Source organism: Mauremys mutica, chromosome 2, assembly GCF_020497125.1.
Source record: "Mauremys mutica isolate MM-2020 ecotype Southern chromosome 2, ASM2049712v1, whole genome shotgun sequence".
NCBI lineage: Eukaryota > Metazoa > Chordata > Testudines > Geoemydidae > Mauremys > Mauremys mutica.
Window position 1 is genome coordinate 299913811 of NC_059073.1, and position 21678 is coordinate 299935488.

At 41.8% G+C, this 21678-nt stretch overlaps 1 protein-coding gene across 5 annotated transcripts in view; it reads right to left on the reverse strand.

The window, feature by feature from the left end:
- The window catches only part of LOC123362615 (MORC family CW-type zinc finger protein 1-like), a 95501-nt gene that overhangs the window by 61439 nt on the left and 12384 nt on the right, over window positions 1–21678 (reverse strand). For 4 of the 5 annotated variants that reach the window (XM_045003009.1, XM_045003008.1, XM_045003010.1 and 1 more), the window contains 6 exons: window positions 19677–19767; window positions 18504–18612; window positions 12067–12226; window positions 11013–11118; window positions 7174–7299; window positions 791–870 (listed from right to left, as the gene is read on the reverse strand). In XM_045003009.1, the coding sequence (XP_044858944.1) occupies window positions 791–870; window positions 7174–7299; window positions 11013–11118; window positions 12067–12226; window positions 18504–18612; window positions 19677–19767 (672 nt within the window). Of the gene's footprint in view, window positions 1–790; window positions 871–7173; window positions 7300–11012; window positions 11119–12066; window positions 12227–18503; window positions 18613–19055; window positions 19159–19676; window positions 19768–21678 lie in introns of those variants that run through there. The other variant, XM_045003012.1, reaches the window with a different exon arrangement.

Here is a 21678-nt window from a genome sequence, read left to right on the forward strand (position 1 = left end):
CAGCTGCCAGACTGTGTTATACCTTTCTCTGCTAGACTGAAGAGCCCATTATTAAACATTTGCTCCCCTTTTAGGTACTTACAGACTATAATCCATTCACTTCTTAACCTTCTCTTTGCTAGCTAAAATAGATTGAGCTCCTGAGTTTATCACTATAAAGCATAATATCTAATCCTTTGATCATTCTCATGGCTCCACTCTGAACCCTCTCCAATTTATCAACATCCATCTTGAATTGTGGGCATCAGAACTGGACACAGTGTTCCAACATCAGTGGCACCAGTGCCAAACACAGAGGTAAAATAACCTCTGTACTCCTCTTTGAGATTCCCCTCTTTATGAGTCCAAGGATTGCATTAACACTTCTGGCCATAGCGTCGCACTGGGAGCTCATGTTCAGCTGATTATTCCTCATGACTCCCACAATCTTTTTCAGAGTCACTGCTTCCCATGATAGAGTCCCCCCACCATGTCAGTCTGACCTTGGATTTAGGAGGAGGATCACTACTTTTCTTTAGATTCCTTGCTTTCTTGAATTAAAGCTCCCCATCCTACCTTGCAAGGCAATTTGTGACTATGCTTTTTTCTGTATTTTATATTTTAACTGCAACAGAGCAGTTATGGGAGCTTAGCTAATATTTCTGAGCATATCAAAATATGAAGTGCTACAAAAGGGTTATTGATTTCTAGTCACAAAAGAGTTTTACTACTAGCATAATTAAGCCACAATTTTTAAATAAAAAGCCAAGTTATAGTACAATAAAAATGGCCAATTCAGGATATTGCATACCAATCTTCACATCCACTTCTGCCTTCTTTATTTCTTTCATTGCAGTGCCTTTAAATGATGACGTGATGTATGGGTACATTCTGTTAAGACAGAATGGTAAAATCATTACAAACTGCATTTTCAACACACGTCAGAGCAGTCACAGGAGCAAACAAATGTTATGCAGTACATGTTACAATGCACATTACCTTTGGATTAATTTACCTTCTCAGAGGCCAATGCCAACAAGGTCTGCCACAAAACTGCCACTCTGTATATGCTAATAAGTGCTAAACAAGTTGTAGATAGACTACCTCCCAGAAGCAATTTAGAACCTCTAACTTCATCTCACCTCTGTAATATTATTTTCAAAACAAAGACTGACTGATGAAATCCATGGCACTAAAGCAGGGGTGGACAAACTTTTTGGCCTGAGGGCCAAATCAGGTTTCCAAAATTGTATGGAGGGCCAGTTAGGGGAGGTTGTGCCTCCCCAAACAGCCAAGCGTGGCCTGCCCCCCGCCCCGCTTCTCACCCCCCCCTGACAACTGCCCATCCAACCACCCCTCTCCCTGTCCCCTGATCATCCCCAGAACCCCTGCCCCTGACTGCCCCCCACCACCCCATCCAACCCCCCCCTCCTTCCTGACTGCCCCCCTGGAACCACTAGCCCCATTCAACCCCCATTTCCCGCCCTCTGACTGCCTTGACCCCTATGCACACCCCCGCCCCCTGACCACCACCCCAAACTCCTCTGCCCTCTATCCAACCACCCCTCTCCCTGCCCCCTTACAGCGCTGCCTGGAGCACCAGTGGCTCGCGACACTACAGCCGCGCTGCCCAGACCAGAAGGACAAGCAGCCATGCCACCGTGCAGCATAGAGCACCAGGTCAGGCCCAGGATCTGCTGCTGCGCTGCCCCAGGAGCTCACAGCCCCGCCACCCAGAGCACTGCGCCAGCGACGGGGCGAGCTGAGGCTGCGGGGAAGGGGGAACGGTAGGGGAGGGGTCGGGAACGAGCCTCCCAGGCCAGGAGCTCAGGGGCTGGGCAGGAGGGTCCCGTGGATCGGATGTGGCCTGTGGGCCATAGTTTGCCCACTTTTACTGACTAAAGGAAAAATTTCACATCTGCATCCAGAATATCTATGATGTCTTTATGTGACTGTAGGGGGGTGTGTCTACACTGCAGTTAGACACCTGGGGCTGGCCTGTGCCAGCTGACTTGGGCTCGCAGGATTGTTTAATTGCAGTTATACTTCTGGGCTCAGGCTGGAGCCTTGGCTCTGAGACCCCATGAGGCGGAAGTTTCCCAGAGGTCAGGCTGCAGACTGAGCCTGGAAGTCTGCACTGCAACTAAACAGCCCTACAGTCTGAGCTCCTTGAAGGATAGCTCAGTGGTTTGAGCCTTGGCCTGCTAAATCCAGGGTTGTGAGTTCAATCCCTGAGGGGGCCATTTAGGGATCTGGGGCAAAAATCTGTCTGGGGATTGGTCTTGCTTGAGCAGGGGGTTGGACTAGATGCCCTCCTGAGGTCCCTTCCAACCCTGATATTCTATGATTTGTCTGGTTATTTTCACAGAATCATTAGTTAAAGACAACCTTGGGCTTGTCTAGACTATGGGCTGTGCAGTGGCGCCGTAGCGTAGACACTTTCTTCAGTAACGCGAAGGATTTTTCCACTGCTGTAGCTTGTCCCCCATCCCAAACAGCGAAAGTTAGGTTGACAGAAGCATTCTTCCATCGACCTAACTGTGTCTACACTGAGGGAGAAGAGTAGGTCAGTATAGCTAGAACATGGATTGTCACACCCTGAGTCCCCCTAGCTATTCAACCTAAATTTTAAGTGCATACCAGGCCTTCGTAATGAGACTAATTCACTTTTCAGATGTTGGCTGGGCGTATCCCAGCATGTTAAATCACTTTTAATATCTAAGAACCCTTTTCCATTTCAGTTTTATCTGGAAAAAAATAAACAGAGAGGTTACATGGCTGAGGGTGTGGAGGGAAAGTGGAAGTTTCCATAAGCTCATGGAAGTCAAGGAGACAAATATATGAGCCAACGATTAACTGTAAGAAGAGCCTGTGTCCTTGTCTAACCTGGCTTTCCTTCAAGAGTTCTATGGATCAAGTGAAAGCAAGGGATCAGATGTGTAAACTGTTAACGCCATGACATAAAAATGTATGTGTCCCTCCAGGAACAGGATTCATTATTGTACTACAGAACACAGGCAATTCCATCCATGAAATCAGGGAATTTAAAACACATGGAGTTTGGGTGGGTTTTAATAATGACTGGCAGGAAGCAGAAATTACCAGGCAGAAATGCATTAGGGGAAAATGAACTATATAGGGTGTAGTCCCATACAAAGCACCCTATGGTGAGAAAATTACAGAAGGCACTTCTCACTGGCAGAGAACGAAAACCCTTATACAGAAAACTCCAAGATGAAATGTGGCCAGTTATTCCCCACACAAGTTTGTGAGGCCACAGAGCTGGCCTGATCAAAACCCTGTCTTCCCAGATTGTTGGGTGATAGATGAAATGCCATATAAAGAAATGAGTCATGCTGGAGAGCACAAGAAGCTGTCAGAATATAGTTCTGAGTTAGAGTGGAGCAACAGTTCCTTCCAAGGAACCTCATCAGAATGGAAAGTCAGACACTGGGTGTCCACATTTGGGGAAAGCCGATTGGCAATGAGGTGGCCTGAAAAGAAGTGATGTCTACCTCAGGAGAGGTGTGAGCCCAGGCTTCTGGATCACCTTTATTCTGTTCTCTCCTGCCCATAGCACTTCTGTAGCACTTTATTTTTGTTCTCTCTAAGTTGAGCACTAAGGATAAAGCAACAAGGAATTAGCAGCAGAGGAATGAGGCATGGCCTCCGTTGCTTCCAGACTGGATTAAGGCTCCATTTGCACCACTTCAAGTTGGCCAATGTGATTAATATGCTTGCTCCCTCTTCATCTCCACTACTGAGAAAGGATATAGGACCAATATATGGACTACAGAGCCAGCATTTTCTGGAATTACTCAAGCAGCTTTCCTTGACTTCTACTTAAAGCCAGTCATAAACTGAGGAAGCAAAAATTATTTTGGGAAGGGAGAGGGGAAGCTGGTGGCAGAGACTAATTTTGCAGTTTTAGGGTGGGGACTCCTTGTTGAAAGATGGATCTATAATAAGGAATCCTGAAGAACTCATTACATTCTAACATCAAGTTCTCAATTTGGAACAAATTGTTAAAATATGACAGTACAACGTAAAGGCTGAAAGGATTCTCATTTCACTGTAAAAGTGAGCAAGAGCAGATACAATATGTTAAAGGAAACTGACACTTTGTACTTGATATAGAACTAAGTCTCAAAACAGTCCATTAAAAATAACTGAGAACCAGGATAACAGGCCCAATATTAAAAAGTGATCAGATAAAGAGAGCCACACAAACAGAGTGAGAAAAATACATAGGAGATTAAAATAGAACAGATATTGAAAGTGATTGAAAGAGTGAATATTTCACCTAGAGCACACACTTCTACAATTATTAGGATATTCACACCAGTTATTTTCAGAAGAAATGATATTTTTGGTGCTGCAAAATTGATTTTAACACTTAGCTTGATATGAGGACTATTACTCTACTGCAAGAACATGAACACTGAAATTATCCTAAGCTTCAGTCACAAAGTGGCATATACTGAGACATGCCAGCAGGATTCTGACAAGCAGTCTCTCCCCCTTGAGCACTGACTTGGGGAGGGGGGAAGGGTGCAAGTTATAGGACAATAGTTTGCTTACTTACACTGGGGTATCTGCTGCTACAAATTATATCCAGGCCAACAGATTAGTGACCTTACAGTTATATAATCACTTTTAACTCAGAGTATTTTCCAGTTTAACCTGATAAACTACACAAAAGGATTACTTGACACGCCACCTAACAGGCAGCCACCTCTCAGATGTAATGTGGCAATTACAGTTTAGGATAGAAATTGAATGATTCCACTGGGTTACATGTCAGCTTGTTTCCTACTATTCCCCTTAATGCTTTGGTCTACATTCATCCCAAGCCACTCATCTTTGCACCCCTTTGGTATCCTTCTCTAACTTACCAAATATTTTTACAAGATGCCCTTTGCACTCTGAATCTCCCCCTTTCAATTGTGCCTCATTCAAATCGTTCCATTTGCTGCTTTCCCATGAAACTCTGTGATCCACCAATATATGCCGTATCTAACCCAGTTTAATTTTTTTACAAACACATTCCCAGCTCTTTGGAGATGTAATTAATTTGATTGTATTGTGTGACTGAACTGTTTCTACCTTTGATTTGCGCTCTCTACAGTGCAGGCTCTGTCTCTCCTCTATTATTAATCTATTAAGCACAGAATAAAGTTCACAATTAGAAGGAGCTGTACCCAATATTTGGATAAGAGCTAGTGGCTTTAGAACCGAGAACTATTATCGTAAATCCAAGTCCCTTAACAAGGTTAAGAAATGTCAGCTGCTCCAGGAAAGCCCTACAGCAGGCCCAACAGGGTGATAAAACAGAGATGGGTAAAGCTAGAGTGATCTTCGACTGAGGAAAAGTTAGGGCATTAAGGAATCTTTAAGTCAGCTATGGTCAGTGGAGAAAAGCCACGAGTTTATGATCTGTAGTTTGAGAAGTATAAATTGTAGAAGCTAGAGTCACTGATTTGACATTTTCCTTTTGATCAGTGGTCAGAACACTGTTTAAATTACGCAGTAGATATGTGGTGCTCTCGAGTCTGATTGCTATATAGAGTTACATGTATGTATTTACATAGCATGATATACAACATGTCTAAAAATGATACTCGAGTTTGAAAACAGATGTAACTTTCATAAAATCCAGTTGTGTGATGCCAGATAGAATACATGATGACTCCCCCTGAAGTGATCCTAGGATGGTTGACAACAACATGTACAGTGGGATTTTCAAAATTAGTCCATGTTGGCCAAACTCTGTTCTCTTTTAAGAAAATCTCATACTTCAATAGGAACAAATTTAGACCAACATTGAGCACTTCTGTAAACATTCAATTGGGCACCAAGTAATAACCTACATATTTTAGTTCCAAGTTCTAAAATATGCCTCTTATCTGTCTTCCTGGTCACAACATTTGCCTCTTAGTTTAAATTCGGTGAAACTATCGGACTGTGCTTTCAGCCATAAGTTTTTCTTGTCTCAGCCCATCATGGTAGTCACAGGATGAAGACTAAGGGCATCAGTAGGGTCATGCACTCTATTGGGCTGTGATTTCTAAAGCACACTAACATTTTGCACATTAATTGGTCCATGTAGACCCTGCTGGTGCACACTAAAGGCTCCTCATGATGTAATGTTTCAAAAAGTACTACTTTAAAGATCATCAGCAGGGTCCCCATGGACCAATTAATGTGCAACACCTTAGTGCACTTTAGAAATCTCACCGTGCGACACTAGAAAACCCCAAGATTTGTGTATACTAATCTTTCTACTGCTTGGAAACCCTATGCACGTGGGCTGAAAAATCTCATGTTAGATATTAAAATACAAGCCTGGTTTAACAGGACTCCAGTGTCTAAGCCCCCAACTACACTGTTATGCTTCTGCTAGTTTTTTATATTAGCATCACTGTGGCAGACTACACACCAGCTAACCAACCACACAGCTATACCCACAATGAAAGCCATTTTTTCCTTCCTTAAAGACGTTAAAAATTTTGCTACTAGGTAACTGATCACTTTGGTTTGTACAATTAATAAGAGTCTTGCCACTGACTTCAGAAGGAGTTGGACCCCTAACTACAGTGGGAATATGACAGGGTGACCCGATGGCCCGATAAAATTGGGACCATCCCAATATTTAGGTGTTTGTCCCACGTCCTGCTGGCAGCACTCGGCTTTTTTTTGCTCCACCAGCGACCCCCCCATTTGTGTCCCAATATTTTCTTCCTCTCATCTGGTCACCCTAGAATATGATCAGTGCACTAACTGGGCTCAGTTAGATTTACTGTAAAAGCAACCCCATACAAAACTATCAATTAACAGAATTAGAGGGTCATTACAAATAAACCGCATAAGTGACCTATAATCTTATATTGCAACTTTCGTACAAGAACAGAAGCACCTTGATGCACTGAAGTGAAAACAAAAATCCCTTTTTAGTTGATTATCTTATGTAGCATGTTCTTTGCCCTGGGTCGAGGTAACTGCCAAGCATTTGTCACAGATGATTACACTTCAGCAGACCTGCCTGCCAATGCGATTTGAACTTTGTTTAAATTATAAGTCACATTGCCATCAAAATCAATTTCCCACCATGAAAAAAGGCTATTTAGGCTTTCAAGTGCACTGGTTTGAAAATTAAAATATTTAAGAGTGTAACAGCAACGGAAGCTTACTCACCTGGGTCTGTAAAAGCAGTAAGGCAAGTGCTTAGTTTCTACTTTCTCAGCTTGAATGAATATCCTCATATGCGGGTCAAAATACAATACAGCTGTATAGGCTCTGAGTGACCATCGTTCTGGAAGGCTGAAATATCCAGTATGTAAGCAAGACCACAAAGCGTGAACTCTACTACGTGGAAAAATCAGATGCATAATAACCTAAGACAACATGCCCACCCCCAGACTCATTAAACTAAAATGTGCTGGATCCCCGCAGTGCTCTCTGTAGGTATTAAAAGATTTTTGAAGGTTTTCTCCAGAGTAAGTTTGTCAGAACCTTGCAAATAAACTGCAATTTGTGCACTGGGTTTCAGCTGATGGCACTAAAAACTACGGTACAGTTCTTGATTTGGCTAGAAATGAGTTTTATAATGGGATGCTGTTGACACATAGTATGAAAATCTCACTAACAGTGGGATTTAATGCTGCACAGCTTCAGGCTTAAGACATTACCATGCAAGAAGCTAACTTACTCAACTCTGGGAATCTAGTTTTCCCACTGCATTAGGATACAAATATCTATGGTGCTTTGCAGACAAGGAAGAGATATGAAAGTGTGAGATGAGTTCAGTCTGACGAGCTGGGCTGGATAGCAGAGAGCCCTGCTGGATAGCCCTGCTCTTTCAGCCCCGTCTTGCTTCTTTAGCTCTCCTTCTTTTCTGGTTTCCTAGCTGAAGTCTCTGGAGGACTCTCACCCTAGTGGGCTCTCTAGGCCCTCAGCCTCCCTAAACTATAGAATGAACAAGAGACTTTCCAGCCAATATCTTTGGGCTCTATACCCAGGAATGCAGGCAGTGGGGGGACAGTCAGAAGACAAGCTCCCTGTCTTACCAAAGGGGAGGGGAAGTTGCAGAGTCTGAGTGGGTGCGGGGTGGGGAAGAAATCATTAGTGAAGCAGCCCAGGGACTAGGGAAGGATGACTTGTTCTGGTGATTTCTCTAGTAGAGCAAAACATATTATTTGTTTAAAATACTAATGTGATTGAGGCAATGCCACATTTCAGCCAAGAGAAGATGTTATAAGAAAGCATGCCTTGCACAGACCCAAGAGCCTCCACCCCTCAACAGTGACAAGTACCGCTGATATTTTTAGTCATTTGTCCCCACTTACAGAAAGTTCCACTCCAGGCCAGAGAGCCTGCTGATTCATCAGCCCTGCACTTTGTGCTCTCTGCTGCTTGCAACCAAATTCTGTCTGCTTCCTTCACACAGCATTAGGGATTGTCCCCATAAGCCAACATGCTTAGGCAGCCATCATTTATCTATTGTGTTACTGGTACAGAACTCAGGGTTATTCACAGTAGTATTACGAAAGTGCTCAGATAATGGCACCAACTCAAACATTTTCCTTGAGATTCTTTTTTCACAACCTCTGTTCCTAATCCCTTTAGTTTTCCACATATTTCCTTTCCCTCCAGATCCCTTTTCTTTCTTCCTCAGCCCATTATTTCTCCCTCTCTTCTAATTTTTTTATTATTGTCCCTTCTCTTTACTGTCCCATCTGAAAAATACATATTACATTAAATCATTCATTTTAATTTAAATGTGCACTCACAGGCCTGGTCTACACTATGATTTTAGGTTAAATTTAGCAGCGTAAGCTCAATTTAACCTTGCACCTGTCCACATGACGAAGCCCTTTTTTTGACTTAAAGGGCTCTTAAAAATCAATTTCTTTACTCCACCTCTGATGAGGGGATTAGCACTGAAATCAGCCTGGCTGGGTCAAATTTGGAGTAGTGTGGACGCAATTCGATGGTATTGGCCTCTGGGAGCTATCCCACAGTGCTCCATTGTGACCGCTCTGGACAGCACTCTCAACTCGGATGTACTGGCCAGGTAGACAGGAAAAGCCCCGCGAACTTTTGAATTTCATTTCCTGTTTGGCCAGCGTAGCGAGCTGATCAGCACAGGTGACCATGCAGAGCTCATCAGCACAGGTGACCATGAAGTCCCAGAATCGCAAAAGAGCTCCAGCATGGACCAAACGGGAGGTACTGCATCTAATCGCTGTATAGGGAGACGAATCTGTGCTAGCTGAACTTCAGTAAACGAAATGCCAAAACATTTGAAAAAGTCTCCAAGGGCATGAAGGACAGAGGCTCCATGCTTGCCGTGGTATGGCGTCTGCACAGGTAACCCAGGAAAAAAGGCACAAAACGATTGTCTGCCGTTGCTTTCACGGAGGGAGGGAGGGAGGGAGAGGGGGGCCTGACGACATGTACCCAGAACCACGCGTGACACTGTTTTTGCCCCATCAGGCACTGGGATCTCAACCCAAAATTCCAATGGGCGGCGGAGACTGCGGGAACTGTGGGATAGCTACCCACAGTGCAACACTCCGGAAGTCGATGCTAGCCTCGGTACTGTGGACACACTTTGCCAAGTTAATGCACTTAGAGCATTTTGTGTGGGGAGACACACAATCGACTGTATAAAAACAATTTCTAAAAAAACGACTTCTATAAATTCAACCTAATTTCATAGAGTAGACATACCCTTATTTTCAACATCATCTTTACTGCTACTTCTCTATCTATACAATACATAGGGTGTCTCCCAAAACAATTTCCATTGTACTTGAGATGTAAGTAGAGAAAAGGTCTTATTTCAATTGTGAATAACTATCTTATAGTCAAGATTTAGTTCTGGAACTCTTTTCAGATCTCTAAATTTAAAAATAAACCTCAAGTCTTGGAATTATTGCATTAATAATTGTAAATTAATTTTAAATGTGCTGCAGCAATCAGCCTCAGAGAAGATGAAAATTGTGTCATAAGTTGACAGAATTTAACTAGCTGCATTTTAAGATCAAATATCTAAGTTACAGTTATCTGAATGATCAATTTTGTCTCCAGTGTATTAGAAATTATTACAGTGGTTTGCATAATTTTTGCTTTGAGATCTGTGGACAACTGTTATTCAGAAACCCAAGTCTTTTAGCCTTGAATTTTCAAAGAAGCATGAGAGAATTAGGCACACAAGACCCAATGAAATTCAATGGGAGTTTGGCTTTTAACTTGCTTAGGCTTCTTTACAACAGAATCCCATTACTATGAAGTTTTTACCCTGGTATTTTCTAAGAATCTCTTTGCAGGGGTTGCCGTAGGCCAGGTGCAAAGTGAAGGGGGTGGGAGGGAAGAGGAAGGGAAGGAAGAGAGGAACCAGAAAGTTTTATCATCCCTTTCTTAAAATGACAATAGATGTGAGGAGAAGCGGAGCCCTGTTGGCTTATTGAGTTCCCTACAGAAATAAACTGTGGCCACCTACCTGAGGGCCCAATACCCAGAATGCTTTGAAAAGATGATATACTAAATCAAGTGTCATCTAAATCCAATGGGTACATTATACCTCTCATTTAAAGAACTGCACTCACTTTCTTACTTGCCCCTAATATTGGCTGGCAATTCCTCAACATTGATCACAATGGGACATCTGAGGTAGCAGAGCATACAATCCATTTGCTACAAACAGCACAGGGAGCAGTGAACGTTTATATGTTGTACAATTTCTCATCTTCATGGTTTACTCCGTTTTATTAGTGAGTGAAAAAGGTCATTTGCACAACTGGGCAACCATGCCATATTTGCCTTTTGATCCTATGTTACCCTGCCACCCCCCAGTCAAAGAAAGGCATTTCTGCATTACTTTTGAATGACAACATATCCATGCTGTTTTTCCGTTCCTAATCAATTGACAGTTCCCCAATAAAATACTTCTACTGGTGTATGTAACCATGTACTATTGATTACAGATATTCATCCAAACCTTTGCTCAGTAATGTAATTATGCCACTCACTTATCAAGAAGACCAGCAATCTGAATATCCACACTGTCAGTTCTAATATCTAGCTCTGGCTCTCCACTGAGCATAAGCTTTACATTGTAAATAACAATGAAAGTGCCTGGGGAGAGAAAATATACATCTTTTAAAGGCAACTATTTGAATATTTTAAAAGATCCTTTTCAGGGGCTTCTGTACTTTTTAATCTTGTCAGTCTAGCCTGTCTAAATAATATATACAGTATCTGAATAAAAGCTGCAATTTTTGTGGCCTGTTTAAAACAAAAACCATGGAAATATGTATGTACAACTTATTGTATTGTGTCTGATACAAACTGAGTTTATGGACACTGAGGGCTTGTCTAGATACAGTTAGTGCACAACAAGCTGGGATATAAAAGTTTCAAACAGCAGAAGGTCAAAGCGCATTAGGGAATTTTAAGGCATACTAGCAGCCTCCACATTGCCAGTTAGTGCACCATAGACTTACACCCCAGCTGCACACTAACTCTGCATCTAGACAAGGCCTAAGATTCATACAGCCAGAGTGATATAAGAGAGAGGGAGAATTCAGAGATAAGACTAAAGGAGAAAACAGACACTTTCTTAGGAACTATGAAAGGAGATGTAGAGTGAGAGAGAGGCTCTTCCAGATGGAAGGTGATGCAGAGGGCAAGGCTCTTGCATTAAGCATTACACTGCGTGAAAAGACAGAAGAGGCCAGTCAAATAAGAACAACTAGTGGAGAGGAAATCTAAGTAGTCTGGACCAAAGTGCATGGAGAATTTCAGAATTCTTTCTAGATTTCCTCCCCCCGCCAATAAACATTTCAATTTTGACATTCAAGTAGAACAGACATTTTATTCTCTTTATAATAGCAACCAGGGTGTAAGGTAAATACCTCAATCCTTTTATTCTCTTCTTATTAAAAAGGTTTTACTAAATTAGAATTTCAGTAACTGACCTTCTCCATAAGAGTTAAAAGCACATTGCTTCTCTAATGATACATCAGTATTTCTGTATTTTAAATAATTGTTTACATGAAAATTGCATTGTTTGGCAAAGCTTACCACTTCTCCCATAGATCGTGTCAAATTGCTGCAGCAATTCAGTTTCATGCGTAAAAGGGGAGTATTTAAAGATGATAGACATCTGTACAGTGAATTTCTCAAGATCATCTATGACAGGTTTTCTAGTACTTCTTGACCATGAGGTTATTGGGACAATCATCTGCAAAAAACATTATGAAAAATATATTTCAGGGACAATTACATATTAAATAATCAAAGACCAAGGTGAAATTTTTGATTGTTGCTGTCCTTTTATTTTTAATTATTTTGTGGAGAAATTATAATGCTAAAATTATTTTTAAGATAAACAGGTTTACACAGCTAAGATACAGAAAGCTACTAAATTAAATCAATCTTTGCTACAAAAAACCAAAACTACAGAGGAAATCTGATAAAAATTAGGTTTGATTCTTTATTTCCCGACCTGGGATTTACACAATCCCACAATGTATCATATGCCAACAATTTCTGCAGAATAATCTCTCAGGCCCTGGCAATAGGGATTATTTTAGAGGCAAACATCAATGCCTAGCTATGGAAACCAGTCTTGGAACCTAGAGGGGAAGGATAGTTAAAGTACTAGCCTGGGATTCTGGAAAAGTGGGTTCAATTCTCTTCTCTACCACAGATTTCATGCGTGACCTTGGGCAATAAACCAAGTCTCTGTGCATCAGATGCAGCTAATATAATACCCTACCTCACAGAGATCTAGAATACATGTAACAATGAAGTTGCTTTACAAGGCTAAAAAAGCGTGGACTAAACAAACAGTCATTGGAAAATCCAATTATTTTCCTCTTGTCAAGAAGAGCCCATTTCTATTACGAGAAACTATACTGTACTTGAAGTACAAAAATTAGCATATACCACAATCTCAAACATTCACACATCTTTTACCTCACATTTTATTTAGTGTTCATCACCTTAGCAGCTAGTTGCTATTACAAATACTAATAAGGCAACATTACACATATAGAGCCACCTATCACGGCTATCCACGGTCATATTTACAATAGCTCTTCGTCTTCATATACAGTACAGAGTGTGTGTTAATATAGGATGGGACTGTTGAGGGTTTACATGATAGTTGTGCCAGATCCACGGGGATATCAAAATGTCTCCTTTTGCAGATTTCTGAACTTCAAACATTTCCAATGGAATGTTTCATTTTAAACACAAAGGGAACTATTCTCAGCTAGCTAGGGACATAAACATTCCCTGGAGTGCAAGAGAGCAGAGCTCTAAGAAAGTATAAATCTGTTTTTTCCCTTTTCCTCTCCTCACAAAAAAAAGGGAGAGAGAGAGGCACATTTATTACTTCCCCATTCTCATAAGCTCCAGGGTTAAGCCCAACTTAAGGACAAGAAGGGTAATTTGTCAGTCCTGACCTACGGTCAAGTGTTTCTCTCATGGGATGGTGGTGGTTTCACTGTACTGGTAGAAAACACTGTTTTGTCCACAAGAGTGGTGTTTTGCTGGTATAGTATATCCAGGGCCGGCCCACAACATTTTGGCATCTGAGGCAGGGAGCTCAAATGACGCCCCCATGTCCCTTGCTTGGGCCAAAACTTTGAAAGGTCTCAATTCTGCCTTCTTCCTGTTCTATTCCTCTCATGGTACTGCTCTGCTACCTACCCTAATAAAGGAGAACTAACAACTTAAAATGCCTTGTTCAAAAATTTTAAACAACACTTAACTTTCAAATGCCTGAACAGCAAATGTAACTTTACTTATCTGCATAGCAAACACTGGCATTTTTATCTGTTTGAATAATCAAAGTAGTGCTTTCCGTGCCTGCTGGTTGCAAAGATTTGAACTGCTTCCTAAAGGTCCACACTCTGGGCCAGCTAATGCTCTATTGGGATGGTTGCAAGGCTGACCAGCCTCTCCTGTGTCATAGTGGAACGTAGATGTGTTTTTATTAACTTCAGCTTGGAGAAGCTGCGTTCTCCACTGGCAACTGTTACAGGAAGTGTTAGAAGTATGCGTAGAGCAACAAAAGCATTTGGAAAGAGGGTGGTCATCTTATTCGAGCACATATATTCCAGAACAGCCTTTGGGGTTGATCCTGCTGAAATATATCTTGAAAGGACTTTCAGTTCATCACCTAAATCATTCGCATCAATATCGCGCATGTCATCATGTGTCAACACTGTCTTTAGTGCCCTGCATTGCTGGTGTAGGTCTTCAAGTATAGTGAGGAGTTTTGGAATATCATAGAACATCTCAAATATACTGCCGTGTTCCTTAAGCTGCATGAAATGTTCTTCAACTGACTGACTGCACAATCTAGCACTAAAGAATTCAACTTTGAATTTTTCTTTGGGTTCTCTAATGGGATTATCCCATGCCTCGTAATCAAAAAGTCTTCTTCTTCGGTGACTCTTGTATTCTTGAATGGGTGGGAAAATAGCTTCAGTGTGAAGTTCCTCTGCCAACTTCTGTGCACACTTCAGAACGTTTTGAAATCCCTCATCTAACTGGTAAGACTGTAGGTATGACTTTGCTTTGTCTAGTTGTTCCATAGTTCCAGATATATCCAGGTCAACACCTTGAAGTCTCTTGCTTACAACATTTATTTCAGTATGTCATGCCACAACACTAAGCCACACAGAAATTTGAAGTTATGTATGTTTCTGGTGATTCCATTTCCCTCTGCCACTGTTCTCCCACCAACAGTTCCTGTCATAGCATTATCCTCCATAATGACAACTATGGCATCATTTTCTTCCCAATTTGGTGTTTCATAGGCTTTATCGCCTCCACTCGACTTTCCCATCATGTGGTACTCAGTGGTTTCACTGTCAGAGAGGATGTTCCCAGATGTTGCTTCAAAATTTGCCATCGATGAATTGATGCAGAGAAAAACACATAGATGCTTTGAATTTCATTAAAAAATTCAGCAGCCTCACAAGAAGCTGATGCTGCATCACTGACCACCAAGTTCAATGAATGAGAACTGCATGGGACAAAAAAAGCTTGAGGGTTTAACTCTCGGATCCATGGCTGCACTCCTTTGTTCTTTCCTCTCATGTTGGCACCATTATCGTAGCCCTGGCCTTTCATGTCAGCTATCGCAATTCACGTACCTTCCAGCTTTTTAAGAAGCACATTTGTCATACCAGCTCCTGTAGTATCATCAATGTCAATAAATTCTAGAAAATGCTCTCTGACAGTCACCATTGAAGGGATATTTTCACTAGGTTTCTGTTGTTACAAAATGCACCATTAAAGTCATTTGTTCCTGTAGCGGTGCCTTTTCCCGGCCCCTCCACAAACTCAGTCGGAGACCACTCCAAAGTACATGCTCCAGTGCTCTTTTATTGTTCATGCCTATTCCCACCACCTACTATTTACATATCTTTCAGACCAATACCCTGAGAGACTGCTAGCTTCTCCTGCCAGCAGGGATCTAGAGCTCCTTGCTCCTCCCTTTCCTGTCTCTCCCCTCTGCTTCCTCCCAGCCAGCTTTATATAGCAGGCTGGCCACTTAGGCCCGCAGGTGCATCCCCTCAGGTGATTAGGGCCAGTCCTAACTAATCCCCCTTTTAAGGTGAGCTGGGCTAACAGGGGCCTGGCTTGAATCTCCTAGCCAGCACCCTGTTACAGTTCCATATGGCTGATGTCAGGTGTGCAGTCCAGAATAATAGAGTCGTATCTTGTTGACTTCAGATCTGCCACAATCTTCTGTTTAACTTTTGTTGCCAGTAACTGTATGATCTCATTTTGAATTGTTTTTCCAAGGTGTGTGTACATTTCTTGGGTGGTGACTCTTCTTAGACGTTCCTGGAGTACAGCATCAAACTCAACCATCAGCTCCACAATTTTAAGGAAGTTTCCATTGTTTGGCACATACAGCTGATCTGAAGTGCCATGCAGTGCTAGGTTTTGGGTAGCACCATTCTCACAATGGCAATGAGCCTTTTCAGAACATTTTGCCAGTAAAGAGACTCTGATGCCATCTTCTCTTGATGCTGAACATCTATGGTGGCCTTTAACCTTAGTCTCATATCAAGCTCTTTCCACCTATGGAATGATCTCTGGTGATTTGCTGCCTTCTCATGGCATGCCAGATTTCTAGCCAGATTTTTCCAGTCCCTTTGTTCCTGTAGAACCCAATGTGGCTGGAACATTAGACCAAAAAGGTTTGCAACAAACACAGTATGCAGCATTCTGGGTTTTTGAGTACATAAGCCATGGCCTCTCCATTGGGGATTTCACGCCAGTAATGTGTTGGATGGAAACTTCTGTGTTCATCGTCTTTGGGGAACATGAAGTTTTTCACTTGCTGTGGCCCATGCAGTACAAGGAAGTCCCTCAGGCTACTGCTCAAGTGGGTCCACAGTCCTGGATCATCTAGACTTAAGGAACTAAACTCAGCAGCAGCTGTTTCTTGCACCTCCACCACACTCTTCTCTGATCTACATTTTTCTTCAGGAATGTGCATGGTTCCATCTATTTGAGATGAAGATATGGATGCTGCAGTAGCTGCCAGGTCACCTGCACTCTAACTGGAAGATCAGGCATCTCCTCAGCACTCACATCCTCACTGGGGCCAGAAGGCTCACCATGACCATTTGTGTCTATGTATCTCAGGAGAGCTCCTTCCTGCTTAGACAGAAAAACTTCCTTTGCTTTCTTTCTTTTTCTGAATGCTGCCCCAGAGGGGCATTTTCTTCTTTCACTCATGACTGCTGTTCTTTGCCAGCTATAGCGGCTCTCAACACTCAGCTGAAGGGGACAAATAAGCAGGCTGGTAGCAGGGCCTGAGTGAGGGAAGATATCAGTGTCTTAAGGGCCTAACTGGCTCCTACCACTTCAGTTGACTGCCTGTTCTCCTCAAGTGGGTTCATAGAAGCAGCAGGAAACAGGAAGCTCCCTGAGAAGCTGGTATTAATCAGCCCAGGCTCCTGGGGGTGCTAGAGAGGTACATAAGAGGCTCCTCCTCCTCTCTCTCCCTGCAGCTCCTGCTGCTTTCTGTTATTCTCTCTCACCTTTTCTCCTGCCTGCCAGCTATGTCTCTTGTGCCCTCCTTCCTCCAGCACAGCACTCCACCATCTCTGTGCATCTAGAGCAGGGAGAATACATATGCACCAGCAGCAGACACAATTTTCTACACTCTGGGTCCTAGTGGCACCCCCTCCCCACAGTCTGGCACCTGAGGCAGCTGCCTCAGTTCACCTCATGGTAAGGCCAGCTGTGAGTATATCTACACCAGTAGATGCCCCTGGCGTATACATGGCATTAGGCTTCGTCTACACTACAAGCCAGTGGTGTGATTCCCCTGTTCGCGTACACATACTTGTGCTAGTTTGATGAGAGATAGCATGAGTATAAATAGCAGTGTAGCTGCAGTAGCACAGCTAGCCGCACCAGAGCCACAGCTGAGCTGTGATGAGTACATACTCACCCATTCGAGCAGGTTTGTACTCAGCATGACTCAGCCATGCCTCTGCTGCCACAACCCATGCTATTGTGGCTACACTGCCATTTATACTTGTGAAGCTAGCACACATACGTGTAAGTGAACAGGGGAATCACACCCATAGCCTGTTGCATAGCTGTAGCCTTTACAGTCTCCAGATGCTGTTTTACAAGTAGATGTCCTATTACGATACCACATAGATAGTTCTTGCTGCATTTTCCATTTATTGTTCCTTTCTTTGACTGAGCCCTCCTTTTTCTTATTTTCATTTTCAGTCCTATCCCTTGCTCTTCATGTTCCTGAGCTTCACCTTGTTCCTCGCCCCACGAACCTTTGGGCTGTAACATCATACCTCCTTCTTAGTCACCCTAATTAGTAGTTTTTCCTTTAAAGTTGCTTTGCTGTACAAGCAGTCGGTCAATCAAAGCTCCAGGAAGGAAGGCTACACATGGCTGCTTCCAAATCCCATCTAGTCCATTTTGAGAGATAGAAAGGAGTTGCTAAAGAAAGAAGATTCTCATAGGCCCTTCCAGGTCACCATCTGACATAAGAGCTCACAGGAAGGGTCCAAAGAATATAGTTTGTTGACTGTAATTAAGGTGAAGCCAACAGATTGAAATACAGTACAAGTTTTGATCTATGCTTATCCTTCAGATGTCAGCAGAGCATACTGCGTGATAAAGCTCTGCTTCACCTTTTCTACAAAAAAAAACAACATAAAAAACTCAAAACAAAGCAGACTTGGACAACTTTTTCCCTACATTAACAGTCATCTCTGTATTTCATAAACAATATTTCTAATGAAAAATGAGAAGTTTCGTTTATTTTTAACAAGCAATGCTTTACAGCACAATATATAACATTCAGAGCAATTGCAGAAGACACTTGAGAAAGTACCATCCACTTTAGGAGGCTAAATTCCATTGAATTTCAATGAGACCTAAGCACTTCAAAGTCTATTTGAAACTATTTACAAACAAAGCAAAAAAAAAAATAAAAATAAAAATGATACCTCATTAAGGCCTTCTGTCTCACAGAATGTTTGAGAGAAGAGAACACATGTCATTGTATCTTCTTTCTTTGTGAATAATATGAAGTCTTTCCCTATTCGCATAGATCCACTATAGTAAAGATACAGAAGATGCCAATTACTGTCAGATAGCTTGTTGTCAGGATGTTAATTTACTTTAAGTAACACAGGCAGAACATATCATTAATTGGCCTGATGGCCCTGTTCTAGCATGTTCAAATTACAGTTCTACTCCTGGCAATGGGAGTTTGGAACAAGGAAAAAGCAGCTCTTGGGAAGAGGGAGCGCCTAAACCTTAAGGGACTCCTTTCCTCATCTAACCCTCCTCAGCCAAAATGAGATAACCACACATCATGTTGACAGTGTGCACAAAACTAACAGAAAAGTTGTGGGTTTATGCTACTGGTTGCAAAACACATACATAGAGTGATACAATTATTACAAGACATGGATCAGTGATCAACATATTTTAAAGGATGCACAGCGTTGCTTAATGTTGCATCAAAGCAGCTGTACAGGGAAACAAATACATACCAAAGTTTAAGCAATTCTAGATGTGGTGGCAGGTCTCCACCAGCTGCTCTCTGCTAAGGTCTTTCTGTCAGCCAGCTACACCAAAACTGGGCTTCAACGCCAGAATATCCCCCAAGTAGTTTCTTTTGGTGGAGATCCTTCAGCAGCAACTACTGCTGCCTTTGCCCAGTGGAACCACTAATGATAGTAGCAGTCTATCATCTGTCCTCTGTCAGGAGACTGACTCCTCCCCAGGACACACAGGGCCAGGCTAGCACCAGGAGGTACCATTTTTGCCTCCTTGCACTAGCAAGAATCTGGCCTAAAAATGGCTGGAATTCCCTCCAAAACTCTCCCTCCCTTTACAGAAAAAGAGAAAGCAGAGGGCAATATGGTGAATATATTCACTTTTGAAATATACATTAGAAATAACTGGACAACCAGAACCATCAGGAGCTTCAGTATGCGCTATTAGGAACAATACTGAGTTAGATATTGAGATGGTTAGATGACCAAATAGAACACTGATTTTTCTAGGATTATATTCCATTATTCCATTTAGTTTTTGAGTTAAGAATCATACTTAAAAAAAATACTGAGGCAGAGACAATCAAGACACTAGGATTTAGAAAACACCCTTACGATTTAAGTCCATTGCCATAGCGTCCAATCATTCTTGAGAGAGATGTCCGCTTAGAAGACCTTCCAAAATAAATCAGATCAGTTGCTTCCTCTGCAATAGAATTTTATTGTTATTGATAAAACATGCAAATAGGACACTCATTAAAAAACATCAGGACTTGAAAACTTTAAAAACCTGCATAACTAAACCTTGATTAATGCTACAGCACAGGATTTGTTGAGATCTTATGATGTGTGTTATTAGCCGTGGAGCAAGATATATTTCAGACACAAGTTGTTTCCATGCTTCTCTGACTCAGTACAGAGGAAGCCAAACAAATACTGTAATTGGATATCACTGCTGAGAAAAGTAAGATACCAGATTCAATGGACCAATGGTTTGATCAAATATAGCAAATCTTAATACTCCTTCCCTTCTTAACTCAGGAATGACAGTAGGTCTTGGAATTGTACACACCACAATTAAATCATAACAAATATTAGATATTATTTTGTATTTATAGCTCATTTTATTGGAAGAACTACGCATTTTAAAAACCAAGAATGAGTTGATCCTCAGCACATGAGGTAAGCACTGTGCTCATTTTAATAAGGAAACTGAAGCACGAGAAGTTACGTGACTTGCCCAAAACAATACAAGATCTCTGGCCAAGTTTGAAATAGAAGCTAGGTTGTGATCCACATTCCTGTGCCAAAAAAATAGTACCTCCCCCTTTGCAAATGCTTTCTGCATAGTTTTTTTCCACATAAGAAAGAAATCCACCAGTTGATAGCTGCAGTAGGTACTGAGTAGCTCTCTCCATTTGCAGTGAAAGTTTGCATGCCAAATGCCATTCGAAGAATTAACTAGCAAGGACGACGTCCAAGAACGTCTGACAGTCATTCTGGGAACAGTTTATTTACAGCATGTATCAACCTAACCTGAAGATCAAGACTCTCCATTATCTACTTAGGAGCAGCATAAACTGCCATAATATCAATGAACTAAAACAGCTTGGTCAATAGAAGGCTGTTTGGATACTTAAAGGAAAATAAATTCACTCTTAAAAAAGAAGCAGGAGAAACACACTAGAAATAAGGTTTTAAACTACTAAGGATTCCACCAATGGCAAACTGGTACAATGTTATTTTATCTGAAAAGTCTTGAGCTGCTAGTAGCACAACGTTGCCTAGTACTATAGCATTACAATACCCCCATGACTTTTGCAAAAATATGATAGCAAAATATACAGAATTACACCCAACACTCCTTAAACCAATGCAAGTCCCATCATAAAGATCCTTTGTTAGAGTTTTAGGGGAATTGTCTATTTGGGACCACACACAAAAAATCCATTGTATACGGAGGTGAACATCTACTGATCCTCTTCTTATAAGCAAAATGGCACCACTGAGATAAAGACTTATAGTTAGGTGACATTCATCTCTGCTGCTTCCTGTATCATTTCTGTTCCTCCAACTGTGATATTCACACTTGACAACTGATTGCACCAAGGGATCAATGTCATGTACAAATTCAGAGCAACAAGTACTATTTTTATTTTGATTGCTGCCTATGATGTACACTGAAGTGTGCTTTAAGTCAGGGATTCTCAACCTTTTCCTTTCTGAGACCAACATGCTATAAAAACTCCAGGGACCAGCCAGGCTCTGCTCTGGGCTTCAGCCCAACTGGAGTGGAGCAGGCCGGGGCTCACAGACTCCCTGAAACTGGCATCATTAAGTGACCATCCTAGGGAACAGGAAAGTACACTATTTATTGGCTGGAAATACGGTGATACGTGGAAATTAGTCTGATGTTACATTTTCACTGTAGCCTTTATTCTGAACTATCCCAGGGGGTTTTGTTTTGTTTTGTTTTAATAAAAAAAACAGTGTAGGAACTCCTATAGTAAGCAAGGAATGCATCATCGAACACTGAAATACAATGTTCCATTCTATGCATCCGAAGAAGTGAGCTTTAGCTCACGAAAGCTCATGCTACAATAAATTTGTTAGTCTT